The sequence below is a fragment of the Tetrao urogallus genome (genome assembly GCF_951394365.1).
Source record: "Tetrao urogallus genome assembly, chromosome: 6".
In the NCBI taxonomy this organism is placed as follows: Eukaryota; Metazoa; Chordata; class Aves; order Galliformes; family Phasianidae; genus Tetrao; species Tetrao urogallus.
The window spans coordinates 54,288,464-54,306,830 of NC_136819.1; the positions used below are offsets into that span (position 1 = coordinate 54,288,464).

At 45.7% G+C, this 18,367-nt stretch overlaps 1 protein-coding gene across 1 annotated transcript in view; it reads right to left on the bottom strand.

Annotated features, from left to right (window-relative positions):
• Window positions 1-18,367, bottom strand: part of PRKCH (protein kinase C eta) — a gene marked incomplete at both ends in the record, with an annotated part of 114,151 nt that overhangs the window by 8,044 nt on the left and 87,740 nt on the right. Inside the window, 2 exons of the mRNA XM_079536653.1 lie at window positions 9,228-9,416; window positions 10,313-10,451. Of these exons, the coding sequence (XP_079392779.1) occupies window positions 9,228-9,416; window positions 10,313-10,451 (328 nt within the window). The remainder of the gene's footprint in view (window positions 1-9,227; window positions 9,417-10,312; window positions 10,452-18,367) is intronic.

Sequence of the window (18,367 nt, forward strand, 5' to 3'; positions counted from 1 at the left end):
CTTCTTTTATTCTGAAATGAAAAGCTGCTCTTTTGAGCCAGCTTTGCATTTTGCTCTCTTGGGCAAGGCTCCTACCGCCCTCCATTGCTGTCATACCACAGTCTGGTCCCACTGACCACTCTCGAGTGCTGCCTCAATTTAACACCGAGGATTTGCTCTGACAGCAGCCACTAATGGCCATGCAACATTTCAGCTTCCCACCCTGCACACAGCAGGATCGACTGCTAAAAGCCATGACTTGCACCACTACAACCCACTGCAAGCTGGGATACATGTGCATCTGGCACCATGACCCCATCCTGGGGTCCCGGTGACAGAACTGTGAGCAGGTGAAATCCTCCAGTGCTAAACAGGTCTGGTGAGCACAGTGCCAGGCTGCAGCACAAAACTGCCCTGATAGCATTTTAAAGGGGAAGTGAAGGAAGAGATAAAGACAGAATGAGAAGTCTCAGTTATTTCCCTCTCCAGATAAAAAAGGAATGGGAAGGGAGGTAAAAATCAATTGTCAGTCTTGCTCCTAAATGAACTAAGGCAGACAGAGCACCTCACATATGGGACGGACGCACCTGGCTCCACATTTCCTGGAGGTTCAACTTTGCTCACTATCATTAAGTGAGACTAGGGCCAAAAATAATCATGCTTGAATAGTTACACACTTCGTTGCTGTGTTGAAATCTGCCTCCCTGCCTCCTCCCACCCTATTTAACTCATCCACACTAATGCAGAATGAAAAGGCCACAAACACTAGACGCAGGAGCTTTATACTGGGCTCTGATGATAGCTAGTGATTTTAGACACTCCTGACTTTGGTACTCATCTAATAAATAATACAGAGAAATTAACTTTAGTCATCGGATTATTTAACATAGGTTTGAGTCAAGATGTCACTCTATCAACCTGTGTTTTGAGAACGAATGGGCACGGCCCAGCTCCCACAGCCCAGCTCCTACATGGGTCACCCGCCGTATGGGCTGCTTGGAGCTTCGATATCAAGCTGCTGTTGTTAAAGTGCCCCAGTTGGATTATGGATACACCATGGGGATACGCAGGTCAATGACTAAATCAATACATCAATCAGGGTAACACAAACGTGCAGAGGGAATGAGCAGCGCACTCATTAACGGACAGGGGCACGATCCCACTCTCCTTTTAACCAGCTCTAAGATCTCCCTAGGGTTCCACGGGAAAACAATTAATCCTTTTCTGATAGTCTTGTCAAGAGGAGCCGGGAATTTATTACACAACCCTGGGTGGCCTATTTACATAGGGTCAAGTACAAAGGGGACTAAAGTGCCCTAGACAAACCTGTAAAGGCCAATTAGGAAGGAAAAAAAAAAAATCACAGGAAAATACTTCAAAGGAGCACTTTCATGGTGGTTATATTTCAATTCTTTTAATTTCAAAGTTCCTGAAAAGACACAGTGGGTCAGAAAGGTCAACGCTGGGAGGACGAGTGGACAGAAAGACCTACAGCCCTGAACAACTGGGCAATTGGAGATTTACGGCCCCGAGGGGAGCGCTGAGACCCCCCAGTTGGATGCACTGGCTCTCCATGGGCAGAGATGGCCCCAGCCGCAAGGAAGTGGTTATTCCCATGTCCAGGTGGCAGCCGGGTTCTCAAGGGAGCTCTCGTCCCTTCCCCAAGATTACCTTATAATGAACTCCACCAAAACACTCTTGAGGGTCTATAATCACTGTGTTTATCTGTGGCAGAGCTGAGCAGTCAGCCCAGGCCGCAACTTTTAGGCTTGGCCACAGAAATTGCCTCTTCCTATGCACCGAGAGCAAGCAGAAAAAAAGAAAAAGTGGAAAGTTGGCACAATGAATGCTGCTTCACTTTTTTTTTTTTTTCTTTCTAAATCTCTGGCAGGAAAGAGAAGGATGAATCATAATTGCCACAACAATAGGCAGGGTTAGGAGCTTTTGTTGTGAAGCAAATCAGAGCCTGCATGCTGTGGGCTTAAATAAGAAGCCAATTTCAGCCTATTGAGAAAGGAAAGGTAAAAGATCTGATGACAACTTCAAGATGAATTTGGCATTGGCAGGCTATAGGAGGATGGCATTAGCTTTCCTTCACAGTGAATTATTCAGAAGCATGAGGCTATTACTGCAGGGAAGAGGAACACATCGGAAAGGAGTGTGATCAATCAACAGAAGAGATTAAGATCACTGGGGAATACTGATTGCTTTTTAAGAATTACATGGCAAAGGGACAAGACATTATAGTAATGGAGATGCCAGCTCAGGCAAAAGAAGTAAGACTCAGCTCTGTCACTTAACCACACCGCATGTTTATTGCATAAATGGTTCAGACAAGAGGCCGTTTAAAGCTGCAGAATTCCTTCTTGCTTGGGAAACAACCGGCTCCAGGGTCCTGCTTTTCCTGCAGAGGCTCCAGAGCCAATCAGGAAATGCAAGATGAAAGCATTTTAGAAAACAAAACAAAGAAAAAATGTTTACACAGATCCGGCATAGTGTTTCAGAGAGATTCAAATATCTGCCCGAGTGTGACAGCCAAAGCTTAATCAAACTGTGAAAGGGATTTATGGAGCCGGCCAGCTCTGAAGGGATGCCAAGGAGAATAATTTATTGGAATATTTGAAGGCATTTTTAATATCTGCCTCTGTTAGCTGTCTCCTTGGCTCTAAGGATAAAGCAGTGAGCCCATCTCACTCCCTCTTTGATTTCAGTGGGTCCACCACTGTGTTGTTCCTTTTCCTTTTAATCTTTGTTTAAAAAACACTCCCAGCATCTGGTTCATTCAAAACCAGGTTCATTCTGACTATTCCAGCACTGCATGTGGAACAGATTATGTGCATTTTTCTGTCTGTTTGAAAGAGCCCAGCTCAGATCTGCAGGATGCAAGTGCAAAGAGGAGCCAAACTGACTGCCCAGGGCTGAGGGAAAAGGTGAGGCAGAAAGGCAGTGGGAAGCACATATGTATGGTGCTTGGATGTGCCAGGTCAGGTACAGTAAAGGTGCTCTGAGTCATGCATCGTTTACTGCAGCATGCAGGGAGGATTCAGGCATCTACCGTGGTGTCTGAGCTGATGACAGTTCCCACTAGTTCTGACTTCCCAGCATCCAAATGTGCTGGACTGCAAGCAAGCACAGCGAATGAAGAGAAGGACCATCTCCTAAGAACAGTTCAGAAGACCTCATCCTCTGTATTGATGTTCAGGGAGCATCTGTGGAGAGCAGGCAGCTTGGAGCATGCACATCTCTTCACTCAGATGTCTAAAAACCAGCTCTTTCTTTCCACTCTTCTGTCACTGCAGGCTGTTTGCTTAGATTATGTTAAAATCTGCCTCTAAGTCTTCCTGCTGCAAGAACCCTGGCCTCACCCTTCTCTCCACATTAATGACATTTTCAAGTTACTTACAGGCTTGGGGCCAGTCTGGTTCAGCAAGTGCTCACCAACCAGAAAACCTTCCTGAAAACAAGCTAAAGCACACACAAAAGGGACGCTCACCAAGACTTTGGGTGCTCATAATGTTATCCCCTCACCATGCAGTTCACTCCTCCTGTACCTCAGCTCAGTCCTCACTTTGCTTTCTGCTGCCGTGCTCGTGTGGAGTGCCCTGGGGGTATTTGTATTGCTTCTCCCCAGTCTTTCCTCTCAGCCTGTTACAGTAAGCTCTTGTAGCACAGTCCAGCTCTCCAAGGGCTCTGCTGGAGCAGTTATCCTGCATTCAGCCAGACTGACCTGCCCTGTGCTCTGGGCATGTGGGTTAATTGAAGCTCCTAAGAATTACTTCACAACAGCGGGAGATTATTATCCTCAATCTGCACTCTCCACGGACTCGTGGATTTAACTCTTACACACACAAAAATAATAGTAAATAACATTTATATCTCATTCGGAGTCACCACTTACAACTGTACTGAAACAAACACTGCTCATTTTCATTGGAAGAAGGGAAAGTGAATACAGAACATTTAGTTTTTCCTTGCCCCGCGCTACTTGCAGATTTAGGGAAGAATAAAACTGTAATGTACCCACACTTTTTCTACTGTTATTTAACATCTTTCTATATATGAATATAAAAAAAACCCCAACCATCACAAAGCACTTCTACAATTGACTACCCATGCTCCCTAAGTCAACCTCTTGTTTTGAGGCAGAATTTGGCCCCATTTCCAGCAATATGCATGCTTCACCTTCTCCAGCTGGAGAGAACTTGCCTCTGGAGCCACACACAAACAATTGCACACCTGCCACCAGCACTACATTGTGGGAAATTCTCCTGTGGCCCTGCCTGCTCTGACATTAAGTGACAGTGGGACCGAAGGCAGCCTTGTATTCACTTCTCTGGGCACCAAAGGAATAACAAACTCCTACAGAAAGTTTTGAGCGGCTTTTTTAACTAGCAAGCTGAACGTTGGCCGAGTGGTTGAGAAAGGGCCCCAATACTTCTTTCCCACTGAAAATTAAGTGACTTGGTGCCATCTGCACTACAACATTCCTGAGCGGCTTTTTTGCTCTCCAGAACAAGCTGTGTGTGCTGCCTCCTAGGAGAGAGGGCTGAGTTACACTGCCAATGAGCTCGTGGCATTGAATACTGCTCTAAGTACTAGCTGCACAAGCAAGCTAAAAGAGCTAAGGAACTCACAGAAATCGTTGAGTTTCTTGTCTTTGGTCTGTCATGGGCTCACAGAAATGGGACAAGAGGCTTTTCCTTTTAGATCAGGCTTCAAGGCTGTCTGGAGCCCATAGGGTTGGATTTAAAGTGTGGCACAATCATAGAATCACAGAATCATCAGGGTTGGAAAAGACATCCTCCAAGTCCGACCCAGCCCAATCCCACCATGCCCTCTGCTCACATCCCTCAGTGCCACATCTCCATGGTTCTGGAACTCCTCCAGGGAGGGTGACCCCACCATTCCCTGGGCAGCTGTGCCACTGCACCACCACTCTTACTGAGAAGAAACGTTTCCTAACATTCAACCACTTCCCCTCCTGCTGCTCCCACACAATCTCGCTCCTGGCTGCTGATGAAATCCAGGCACAAAATCCCAAGTCCCTTGCGCTCCAAAAGCCAAAAATGTATCTGTAACAGTTCGGCTCAGAGCTGGACCTGGCTTCAGCTGACCCACAGAGCATCATTATCTCCAAATCTGAGCTTGAAGCACTAATTCACAAATGCTACAGCCCCTTGATGTTAACTTAGCAACAGAAAGAGAATGTGAAGCTAGAGCAAAGCCTGAGGGAGCGTGGGGTGGGTGTTCACACCTCAGTAGTGTGGGAGTTCACAGAATGCCACAAGAGCCAGAGGGGGGAACTGAACTCAATGGCCCAAAGCAGCAGAGACTGCACTAAACCAGAGCACTTCCCTTTTGACTCAGCATCACTTCCAGGCTATTATTCTCTAGAAAAACAGATGAACTTCAAGCTTTGCTTTTGCATCCTTTTCACTGTATTGCTGGTGTCGTGTCTTCCCCGGGACATGGATCAGGTTTGCTTCCTCAACTGAAGTCACTAATCCTTCCATCTCTCCCAGTCCTTACAGTAATGCTCATCGTGCTAATTCTCCTGCATCAGTGCTACCTGAGCCAGACTACCAAAACCATAGCCAGCTTCCTCTGCATCTTCCTCTTCTCTTGCCTGACGTTTATTTTTCACAAGAAAATCACTCAGGGGAATCACTCTTTTTGCTTAGCTCTGGTGGTGCTTTCTCCAAAGCAGCTGGAGGGCAAACAAGCATCAGTCTGACTTGTATCCCCAAGAACAAGTCCCCCAGCTACGTGCCCGAGCCTCACTTTTTGAAGCAACATTTCAGCTAGACCAGAAGCACTTCAGAGCTGACATTATGACTGGAGGTTGGTACACAAATGCTAAGAGACAACCTCAGCTTCACTGAACCCAGCTACGACAGGTTCAGAAACTCAGGGTGCAAAAGGCAGAGCACTGTTAACACTTCCCCAGGGAGATACTGCTTTCTAACCCGTGCTGTCACTTGGATCGGAGAGCAAAAACATCAAGTCGCAAATCCTCATCCAAATTTCCAAACCTTTTGGCCAATCACTGCTATCTCAGAGGATTTGTCCGCGGAGTAACTCAATAGACTTTGTCCTCCTCTCCTCATCTGACACCAAAGAAAATCCCTGCAGCTTTCCCTGTGAATTTACTTCCCATTACCCACTTTTGGGCTCCAGTTCTCACTGGAAGGTCCCTTCCTTCCCCCGCCCAAACAAGCCTGCCTGTTATAAACACAGCGTGACTGCACTGCATTTGTAAAAGTCATACGTGAAGCAAGTGAAACACGCAGCCAAAATATCACTCTGCTTATGGGAAACAAGAGGGTTGTATTTCATTTTGCAATTCACTCAGCTTAATCCCCAAGCCTCCAGCTGCCTGGAAAGCCACTTTCTTTGCTCCAGCATTTCTTGCTAGTAACAATTCACTAATTCAAAACGTCAACGTGCTGTAAGAAAGCAAATCCCAGCTGCACTTCCACCATAAAAGACACGGTCCAGCAGTCTCTGCTCCCTGCCTGCTCACAAAGTTTCTCTTTCACAGCCTCTTCGTCATCAAACACTGGTGATTACTTCACTGATAGCAGAGTATGTGAAAGAGTTTCTTTTACAGGCACAGATCGCGTAGCAGTAGGGCCAGTGCTCCCCTGGCATACATTGTTGCTATGGGTAGAGATATGGAAAAATAGAATTTTTGAGGGAGAGGGCAAGAAAGGATCGTAATCAAAGCAAAACTTCTATTCAGACTGAGATAAAGTGGTCTAAATCGATTCAGCAGTAATTTTCCTTTTCTGCAGATCCTTCCTGCCCACAAGCAAATCCATGCCCAATTGGACTTGCTTGACCAAGAAGCAGAAGACCTCAGTTCATGTTCACTCTGCCTGATTTGAATCCGTTACTCCCTAAATTTCCCAGTGACTCACTCCAGTCATGCAAGGTACTGTACACATATGGGGTTTGGGATTTCCCAGTTCCCTGCTCTGGGAGTACTGATTCCATCCAAATCCTGCTCATGTACACGTTTAGCTCTACCCTGCTTCCAGCACTTCAATGACAGTATCAAGGACAAAAAAAAAAAACCCCAAACCATTACAGATAAACAGATAAAGAAAACTTCTTTTAGAGCCCAAATCTTTCTGATTTGAATTCTAAGCGTGGTCTCAGGGCACTGAGGCTGTTTTTGTTTTCCTTGGTACTGGTGCTCAAAAACGCACCAGTAACACCCACTGCTCTAAATGAGGGCCTAAGAACATATCTTGGTCATTATCAGGAAACTGCAAAGATGAGCAGCATGCAATCTTCAGAAATCAGGTGGTTTCTGATGAGGGGAAATTGGTGACACACAATTATGGTAAATGAAAGCAAAACGAAATAACAGCATCCATGAAACAGGTCCTAAAACCTATTATCCTTGTTTATAATGAAGCTCTTCAAGAAAGCAGGCTGATCAAGTGCTTTCTAAACCTACATACACACATTTGTAGAGAACCTCTTAGTACCTACACCTAATCGCATCTTCCTGGCAGGGGAATTTGATTTTAGTTGCAGAGCTTTGTACCACTCAAGAGCTAAGTGAATTTTCACTTGTTCTGCTCAAGGTTATAGGCCAGAATTTTCAGTGAGGAGATAATCCAATTATTGAGGCTATTAAGGCCTCAGACTGCAACATAAGAGACCCTGGCTTTAATTCCCTGCTCTTCCATAGACCTCCCATGCCATGTAATTGCTTATTATCATTTCTGCCACTGCAGCAGTTTAGTGCTCTGATTTTCCTTACTTTTAATATCGTGGGTTAGAAAGCACTGCCACAGCTGTAAGTCAGGCGGCTCTCATTCACTTTCTTTTGAGATAAACAACACAACAGTGATTAGAAGGTGCTCACATAGTAATGACAATGCTGTATCTACAAAAATAATATTAACATCAGAAGACTACAATAAGCAATTCTCCTTAAAGATTCTGGCTACCAGATTAAAGCCCTGACAAAATCAAACCCTCCTTTAAATGGTTCTTTAAATATTTAATTTCTCCATTTCTTTGAGTCAGCACTCCACACGTTACTATAAAATGCCATCTTATCCAATTATTTCTTTGACCTTCTATTACCATTTAGTAGTACCAAGCCTTGAATACAGCGGCATTCGCAGTGCTTTGCAAGGAAAGGACATACTCTGATCCTTCTCTTACACGAAGTGTGCTTAGAAATATGAAGAGATGTGATCATGGGCAAGAACAAGTCAGTAGCAGAATAGCCAAGTTAGGGCTCCTGACTCCTAGGTTAATGCCTTTGTCATTGATTCATGACAAAGTCAGGGATCTCCAGTACACTAGGCACAGTTTGTACATGCAGAGTCTGACATCTAAAAAAGCTTCCTTCTCACATCACAGGCAAATATGTGAGACACAGGATAAGAGAGGTCCTGGGAAAATTCATGTAACAATAACTAAGTATAGTCTACAACTGCTCTCCTCGAACAGTTTGCTGTACAGACCCTCCCTTTTTTCCCCCAAACACAAAAATCAGAACCTTATGTACACAGGTAGGCAGTGGTCCCCAGGGGAAAGCTGATAGTACCAAGAGTCAAAACAATGGATTATCAGGAAGTCTTCACTTCACTGACGCTTGAGTCACATGGAAATCACAAAATCAGTGAATGGCTTGGGCTGGAATCGACCTTCAGGACCATCTAGTTCTAGTCTCTCACATGGACATGGACACCTTTCACCAGACCAGGCTGCTCAATGCCCCCATCCAACCTGGCCCTGAGCACTTTGAGAGATGGGGCAGACACAGCTTTGTTGGGCACGCTGTGCCAGGGTCTCACCACCCTCACAGTGAAGAATTTCTTTCTCATATCTCATCTAAACCTACTTTTTTTAGTTTAAAACTGCTACTCCTTGTCCTATCATACAGTCACTGCTGGTAATACTGTATATACCTGCTACTTCTGTTCTGGAAGATAACCATACGTTGTAAATCATTAAGCCAGCAAGAGAATGCCCAGAAAGGCAGATAAGTACACACTTTGCTTGCCAAGTTGGCTGCTGGATTGTATAAAGGACATAACTATGCAAGCATACTGAAGTGTGGCAGGATATTCTTTTTTAGTTTATCTTTCAGCCCAAGATAAAAAAGGGCCAGGGTCAGGGAAACCACAATTTCTGAGTGCCCATCCTCCAGACCTGTTTCCTTTTGCTAGGTTTAGTCTGAAGAAAGCCAGGACAGAATGAAGACAGCAAAGGGAACTCACCGCTTTGAGGATTGCCACTGCGTCCTGCTGGAGCCATGACGGATAGACAACTTCATCGTTCAGAATGGCCTCAAAGAGGTCGTCCTCATTCTCCGCCTCGAAGGGCGCGTGGCCACACAGCATCTCGTACAGCAGCACGCCCATGGCCCACCAGTCAACATCGGGGCCATACAGCATCTCTTGTAGAATCTGGAAAGGGGATGAGAATGACATGTCACCCCTACAGGCTCCTAAACTGAGCCAGAAAGGAAAAGACATTTGGAAACACTGCAGAAGATCTTGCTGTGCCCTAACGGTTCTCTCTGCTATGCTGGCTGGATGTCCACATGAACTTCTAACTGGGAACCCCTTGATCCGCATTAAGGTACATCGGCTCTATTAAATGACTGAACTAGCCTGGCTGCTCACTGGGTCAACAATACCTTAGAAATGATGCTAGAGTTTATCAGGAGGAAAAAAGACATTTCAGCTAAACTATCTGAGCCTCAGAGGCGGCAGAGCAGCCATGTGCATGAGCTATACCGCCCTTTCCTTGCCCCTGGGAATGAGATGCTTGCACAGCTCCAACAGCAGCACTTTCAGCTGGAGTGGGGAAGGAGCATGAGTGTGTGAGAAATGCACAAACACCAACCACAAACAAAAATTCATTTGTTTTGAAAGGAGGATCTGAAACCCTGTCAAAACATCTGTCAGCATCTGGAGGGCAGATGTCCCTTAAAGAGCTGTTTATTAATTTTGTAGTGAGGCTGGTGAACAACAGGGAAGGGGATAAGTTAGAAAAAGGAAGTGAGAAATGAGGGAGAATGGGATGTCCTTTCAAATCAAGCTGGGCCAACATCTGTATGTGCCTCTTCCTCAAGTGTTTTTGCAGTTGTAGCTCCACTATTTACCTCACCTTTGCTTAAGAAAAAGATATGGTTACCTTGGTGCCTCATGTTTTGTTTGCACCAGGGACCAGTAACAGAAGCATGCATCTAGTAGGAAACCTTGCACCCTGCAGCCAAATAACATGTAACTAAAGACACCAGAGAGCTGACCGGCTGCTCAAAACTGACATTTCATGGCCAAATGAAGATTCCTCATACCTCTGGAGCAATATAGTCTGGTGTACCGCAGAAGGTAGCTGTGGTAATGCCATCATGAATGCCCTCCTTGCACATTCCGAAGTCTGCCAGCTTGCAGTGTCCCTCATGGTCCAGCAGCACATTGTCCAGCTTCAAGTCCCTGCAACGAGACAAGTTGCTACGTGCTTGGAGCAGCCCCAGCACAACTGGAGGCAGCGTCCCAGGCCCCAGAAGCTTAACTTGTAAACTGGACAAACCTTATCGTCATTAAAAATAAAATAGAAGTAAAATAAACAAAAGTCACGCAGGAGGGGTCTTCTTTTGATTCATCTCTTACAAAAGGGAGGGAGGAACGAACACATTTCTGCCAAACTGCATTTAACAATGGGAGGTGCTACACGAGTTTGCCCACATGGCTTTCCAAACACACCACAGGCCTGACCGGCAGAGCTCCTGCTCACTCACATCTGAGGCTCAGAGGAACAGAGGTTGCCAGAGCTGTCAAATTGGGTAATGATGCCGTGATGCAGCAAAACGCCATACAGGTGACACGCTGTGATTTGGCAAAGCACCGTGCAGGGGGAGCACATCCTCTCAGCTCCTGATGGTGTAGCTCCCGAACTTCCTTGCATGGAGGCAAACTTGACTGATAAACCCCACCCGCAAATTCTTGAAGTCTTTAAAGTCTTCCCAGCGGCACCCCTTCCAGCAGCTAATGCAATCAACTATTTCCCTCTGTAGTGCTCGTTGGGGCAGGGGCTTCCTTGTTTCATACCTGTTCCCTGCCATGAAAATCCTGGAGCCAAATGCCATCAGTGAGCAAGCTGCAGAAAGGCACATTTTCCAATACATCACCTGTAACTGCCAGGAAGCACCTCATCAAAAATAAGGCTGCCAAAATGACAAAGTCTTCAGGAAGCTTATCGGGAAGAATGCCTTAGGGAATAGCCTGCAGTCATAAGTATCGTCAGGAACAAGACCAGAAAGTACAGGTCATCTGCAGACTTAGGCAATGCCTTCCTAAAAATACATACTAGCTCTTGGCACCTCTGCTTCTCAGCTGTCAGACAGGCTCTAGGCACCATCACAGATGGAGAAAAGCAACTATGATGGGAGTGCAAATAGATCACTTTTTTTTTTTCTTCACAGTTTGGAGAAAATCTGCATCAATGAGTGTCCAAAAACATCCTGGTAGTTGAGCATACTAAAATAAAAGTTTATGCTGCTTCCCGCACAAGATGCATTTAAACATCTCCAATACAGAATAAATTTCCAGCTCACAGCTCACTCACAGTAACTACCTCAGCTGAGGCTACCCTTGACCAAGAGTACTGCACAGCCTTCACAAAAGCTCTGAGACAGGGAAGTGTTACCATCAATATTTTACTGACCTGGATGACAGGCTTATGGGCCTAGACAAAGCCCATTTCAAACTCACTTGGGTGCCCAGATCGAAACAAAAAAATCCAATTGTTTGAGGGTCTCAGGGCTCCTTTTTATGAAATCCATGCTGGAAATCTAATCAATTTTGACCTCTGATTAGACATCTATTTTCCTGGAAAGGAAGAGCAATGAGGAGAGTGGAACACAGGTGGCATTCCATACAAATGTGAAGATCTGTGGGAGAGCTGAAATCTGAACCAGCTTGATCATTTTCTATCCTCTCAAAGTGAAAATCAAGTTGTTGACTGATGCTTTGCATTAGCATTCTACAGCCCACACCACCACCAGAAGCCTCTGTAGAGTCTGAGACAAGCTCTCTCACCTTTTCACCACATCCTGCCCTAAAGAGATACGAAAAATTATTATTAGCTTCTTTTGAATGGCTGGGTAAGCAAGGGATAGAGGTCACAGAGTTGCCCATATTTGCCAGAGCCAAGACCGAACACCGACTTCCTGAATACCAGTTCAAGATCTTAATCATACGATCACACATCCCCTCTCTCTAACTTTAACACGACAGAGCAACAGAAGCCAGTGAAAACCCCTCTGTCAGGATGCTGCCCTTCCCAGAAGGTCATTGGCTATCTGGTGGCCAGTGAAATTTGGAGGTCGAGGACAGTGCCCATGCTTGTCTTACACTGCACTATTTGCTCTGGGTGGGATTGCTCAGCAGAAGATACTTATTTTTCTCCTTCTCAGAATTAAGCATAACCGTTAAGCCGTGTGGGCAAAGGATTAGGTGAGCACAATGAGCAGTATTGTACGTGCTCGTCCAGGACAGTACGTCTTCAACAGCAGTTTACAGTCAAAGCTGTTGTTGCTCTTCCCTGTGGTTACTGGCAAAGCAGGGAAGACCTCCAAGCATAAGGGCAGGCCTTGTTTCCAGGAATCTGCAGTGATGTGGTTGAAATGCACGGTTTATTCTTGGCTTGGTGTTAAATGCAGCAAATGCCTTTTCAGCCCTGGGCAGGCCTGACTTTTTAGGGAGGGTACACCTAACCATGTGACCAGAAGGAGAATTCTGGTGAACCTGCTTGGAGATCCCCCTTCCAGGCCTCCTCCCACTCCCCAAAACATCCGCCATGTCCTGAAGTGCTTAGGAAACATCTCAAAACACACCTTCGTTACACCTGAGCCAGAAGAAACGCAGCTATGTACACAGACTAAATGAAGCTACAGTTGTAGAGTCACAGAATCACTACAGTTGGAAAAGACCGCCAGGATCTCCAAGTCCAACCCCAGCCCACCCCCACCATGCCCACTGCCCACATCCCCAGCGCCACGTGTCCGCAGTTCTGGCATACCTCCAGGGACGGCGACCCCACCACTCCTCCTGGGAAGAAATGTCTCCTAATATCCAATCTGAGCCTCCCTTGGCACAGCCTAAGGCCATTCCCTCTCAGTCCCTCACGCAGAGCCTGAGGAGCAGAGGCAAGAACCTGGCAATGGCAGGGCCTGCATTCCCTGCTGGCTGCACGATGCAGTGCCCTCATCGCAGCACTGAGAAGGCAGGAGGTGCTGCAGGCGCAAGGCCTCTCTGCTGCTTGACTCTCTCCTATGACCAAACAGCTCTTTGCTGGCCAAGCCTCCATAAGGCCCCACACAGAAGGCCTTATGGAGCAGGTCTGTGGGCTGGCCCCACAGCAAGGCCTGGCCATGCAACTCTAGAGCAGGTCCCTCCTGCTACACCAGGCCCATCGAGCTGGGCCTTGGTTTCATTGCCTTCACAGACTGCAGCAGCCGTAAGCTCTGTACTGGCTGCTGTATGCTGACAGCTCTCCCATGCATCCCAGCACATGAACCAGTGTGGCCATGTGAGAGGAAAAACACAGACAGGTTTCCAAGATTTACAAGGAGCTCTTCATTTTAGCAGCAAGGATTCCGGGAAGCTGATGAAACTGGAAGCCATCCAGCTCACAGGGCCCAAATCTACCTCATTTCCTTAATACTTGCATTTTCCATTCAATATTTTTAGCAGTTCCATGAAGCAAGAATGGCAGAAAGGTTCTCTGAGGACTGCGTTTCTAAGGTCCTGATGAGGCTCTGCCTTAAGCATTTCACTGGCAACCTTCCCCTGGAAAACAAACTTCATCCCGACTCAGAAAGGCAGCCTTTGTCCTCACACGCAGTTATCGTACATTGGGTTAACAGCGTCGTTTTATTCTAGACCCAGAAGAAATGACAAAATGAGCTGCCTAAGCGTCCTTCACCGAGAGAGGTGTTCTTCACATCGCACATCTTCACACATCAGCCACTTCAGTCTGACATTTGTAAAAAATGCTATTACAATGGCAGATGATCCAGGCCTTTCTGAGACATGTCAAATACAATTTCCCAGCACCAGTGAGTTTTGCCAATAAAGAGGTGTTTGTTATACAAGTACCTGCCTCTTGCTCTGCTCAGACTGCCTCACTCGTGACTTAGAAATGTGTTTTAAAGGATGAACCTTTGCATTTTTTTCCTTTGTCTGGCTTCAGCACTCGGTGTTGCAAGGGCTATGCATGCAATAAGGAACTCTGCAGGAGCAGCTGGCTTCCCATTTCAGTTGCCTCATGTTGAGGTCCTCCTAGGTTTGGAAATCCCAAAGGCACAGTTTAAAGCTCATAAAAGTCTAGAGATCCCATCTCAAGGCAAATGATTTAGTCACAAAAGATGTGGATACAATACAGCAACAGCTAGACACAAAGGGAGCTGCAAGGAGAATTACACTCCAGCCAAATGAGAACAAATATACATTTATATCGCATATATACCATAAAATACCCAAACCCAGAATTAGCCACATGATTTATTTTTTTGGCATTCCTGAATGGGAACATTTTGGTTTTTTCAGTCTTCAGCATGCAAAGTAATTTAGATATTCCTTTGGAGTGAGCAAATGTGCTCTTAACCTCCTTTGCATGCAGGGACTAGACTTCGATTCTTCTCCACCTCTTCTGTTGAAATCATTTTACCTTGCAGAAATACAAAAATCTCCATTACGATGAAGAAAAAATGTGTTTCTATTGCTTGCTTTCCTAGCCAGAGCAATACATGTTTCCATCTCCTGATGCTCCAGTGAAACTGTAATTCCTTTTTCCAGAATGAAACAACTTCAGTGGAGGAGAATGAAACACACACAGCAGACAGAGCAATACAGGTGTTAAGGTACTTACCTAAGGGGAAGGATTTTCCAGCTAGAGGACCTACTCCAAATATGTACTGGGGACAACACATTTACACTAATACTTTGACTAAATGAGGAGAACAGGAGGAAGCCTCTGATTGACAAAAGTCCTAAATACCTCTGTGAACAACATTCAGAGTTTTCCTTTGCATAACACCAAAATTGAAATATCTTGTGGTACCTGAAACCAGAATTCTCTTGAGCAGCAAAAATGATTTTAACAATCATTTTGGGCCCAACTGAAACTTCCTTTCCTTCCTTCTTTTCACACTAAGTTTTGGGGGTTCACCAGCCAACTTCAAGAATATAATTGATTTCACAATGCCATCTCCCACTGGTTTTGGAATAAGGACATCCAGATTCTGTTCCAAAGAATTAAAGAATTCTTAATTCTTAAAGAATTAAGCCTGGGAAAAGAATTAAGGAATTGAAGCAATTTATTTCTAATCCCACAAGTCTTAGGTTGTATAGAACTCACTGTTGCTTAAAAGTTTCTTCACAGAAAATGATTCGCATCTCCCACATTCTTCCAATAACAACCACATCTTTAGAATAGGGAGAAATATTGAAATCGCAAATGAAAAGCCAGGTTACCAGCCTTTGAAAAAGGAAGCCACAAACCAGAGATCAGAAAAAGATCAAGCTGTGTGGCACTTGGGAAAGCAGCTTGAAAGCCTCAGGTTTGTTGCTGAATGAAATGAAGAGCGACTGCTCCCTTTCAGCCTCGGAGGCTTATTCCAATGCAACTCTTATGGTGCTTTAAAGGGGAAAATCACTACAGCCTGAGCAATCCTGCCGTGCCTATGGATAGCACTGATTCCTGGGAGCAGAACTGAAGGAAGAACTGAAGGTATCATACAGCACTGTTGTACAACAGCCTCTGGGGTTGACATGCTGAGATAGTAAGTGCCGCTTTACCCACCCACTACTATGCAACACAGTCTCCAATCCTTGTGGGATTTAGTCTTGATCTCTTCCAGCCTCAGCTCCCCAGTTAAGCAAAGCAAAAGATGTCAGAGCTGCATGTTCCATCCTTCAGGTACTGCATGGAGTTGCACCAAAACACAGCTCAGGGAATGCAAAATGTTAATTCAGCTCCAGACTTTCTTGAAAAACATTCTCCTGAGTAAAGAAAATGTTCCATCTAGTTTCCAGTCAACTTCTGAGATGCAGTGGCAAACTCAGGCTAACATGGGACAACCAAAGACAGCAACCAAGGAAGACTGGCAAGCTCTCCATATAAATGTAAATAAATTCATAATTACAAGAAAGCAGGAATGAAATGGAGAGAGGTGCTCTTCTCCACTGTTACAACATCCAGAAGTTATTTTTCAAAGCTGCCTGCACCTAGGTGTTCAGTGTCCATAAATATGGGCACAATTGCTCCAAACAGAACAGAAATTCTCATAAACAAATGAAAACAGAAGTATGATATCAAAATCGAAGAATAAAACTAAGATCCAGTCTAAGTGGCTTGAATGAGTAAAAACTGCCTGGGCAGTAGAATAAAGGCACAATGGATTACGGGCACCCAGCCTCCATACAGGCTCTTGCAGACACCAGGCTGGCATGCAGTGATGCAACTTGTGCTCATGTTAGGGCCCAGACACAGAGCTTTGGGAAATTCATGCCAAGCACATGGCCAAGGACTGCTCTGGAGGGCAGATGGGTATTCAAACCTGTGCAAGGTCTCATACCTACCTGTACCTGTGCCCATCAGTGTGTCCAAAGGCACTCTGCATCAATCTTATGCACTAGCTGGGATAAGACTGATTAAGCCTTAAAATGCATCCTTGCTTTGCTGCTTGGACTTCAGACTAAGATCTTGCATCAAACACTTGCATCCAGAAGTGCTCCATTATTACGTTTTAATCTTAAAGTCAAGCAGCCCTTCAAGCATAAACTCAAGTTTCTGCAAGCCACCAGCCCCAGTAAAGGCAGTGCTGCGTGTTTTCTGGCAGAGATGGGCTGGGAATGGCACTCCAGGCTTCCTTCCCCTGTGCCCAACTCCTTCCTGCTGGCAGGGACTCTCCTGTAATCCTGTTCCTGTGACCAGTCCCGAACCCACATTCCCTGGGCTGCTGCTTTGGAGATGAAACAATGCCCATATGGCTGACTTCTCTTACAGCAAAGCAGCTGGCAAGCTGGCAGTGCTCGGGATCCAGGATGTCTGCTGGTTTGAAACACCAGCAATCCCACCTTCCCTCCCTCTGGGCACTTCGGAAAAGTACCTGTGGAAGCTAACACAATTTCTGACATGATTTCATTGGTATTGAGATGAACGGGCATGATTCACCCTCCAGTTAAATTAGAGTGGTAGGTTAAAGTATACTTGTATAGACTACAAAAACCCCTGGCACACCGCAATATGTAATCACACCTTCCATCACATTGGTGGGTCTGAACTCATGGGGCACAAATCCAGGGGGACTCCAAAGCTGCTCCAAGTGCCCTCAGGGTCAGGCACACCTATAAGAGCTTCGCCTTTACCATATGCATGGCAGCTAATGAAAGCTTCCACAGGCAGCTTTACAAGGGCAGAAAGATATTCTTGTGAAAGGCAGCAGAGAGCTGGGGCCATTACTGCTGAAACACAGACGCGCTGGAGATTGCTACGTAATCCTAAAGATGGTGCAACCTTTAAGTATTTATATGTCCACATGTGTGCAGACCTTTTCTTTTTTATATACATGTATGTGCATATATATTATTTGCAGCACTTTTATGTGGTATTCTTGTCAGGAAAGAGGAGTTACACTCCAGGTGTTTCCCAGAATCCCAAAGTAAATGTCTCATTTACTGTGGGAAGGAGAGAGGTGGATACAAAAAGGCTTCGAGTCCTCGGTATGCACACCACATACAGCTCTCCGGATGAGCTGCCAGGCGGAGTGCCGAGCCCTGTGATAGACTCCTTGGTCCCACTGGGCAGCAACACCGGAATCTGTTGGCCCAGAAATCATCATTTGCTGAGTTGCTCCCAACAGAGCTTCTATTTTATCCCTGCCAAAAAAAGAGGGAAAGAGAAAAAAACACAAATCCAAAATACAACATTTCTTTCTGTGAGTCCCTTTGCCTGAAGTCTTCAGAGGAGGCATATGACAGACTTGAGACCTAAATGCACGAACAAGTCTAAGAGGTGGATTTATGATGGATGGTGCCATGAAAGACTAAAAAGCATATGCCTGTTATGTCACCTTGACAAAAATAGAGCAGTGCTGACTCAAGTCTGATACAGAAATTAAAATAAAACCAGGCCTATGTCTGCAGTACAGCGTGGTCCCAGTGCTTCCAGACGGACGGAAGAGTTACCCAACGAGATCAACGCCAGCTACTCACAGCCCACCTCAGAGCTGCTCTGAGGCCACGTCCCTGTAGGATCAGTACAGGCTCATACTGCTCAAGAGGCTCCTCTCTCCAGCAGCACAGTGAGATATCCTCGTGTCACCACTCCTGCCACTAATCCTGCC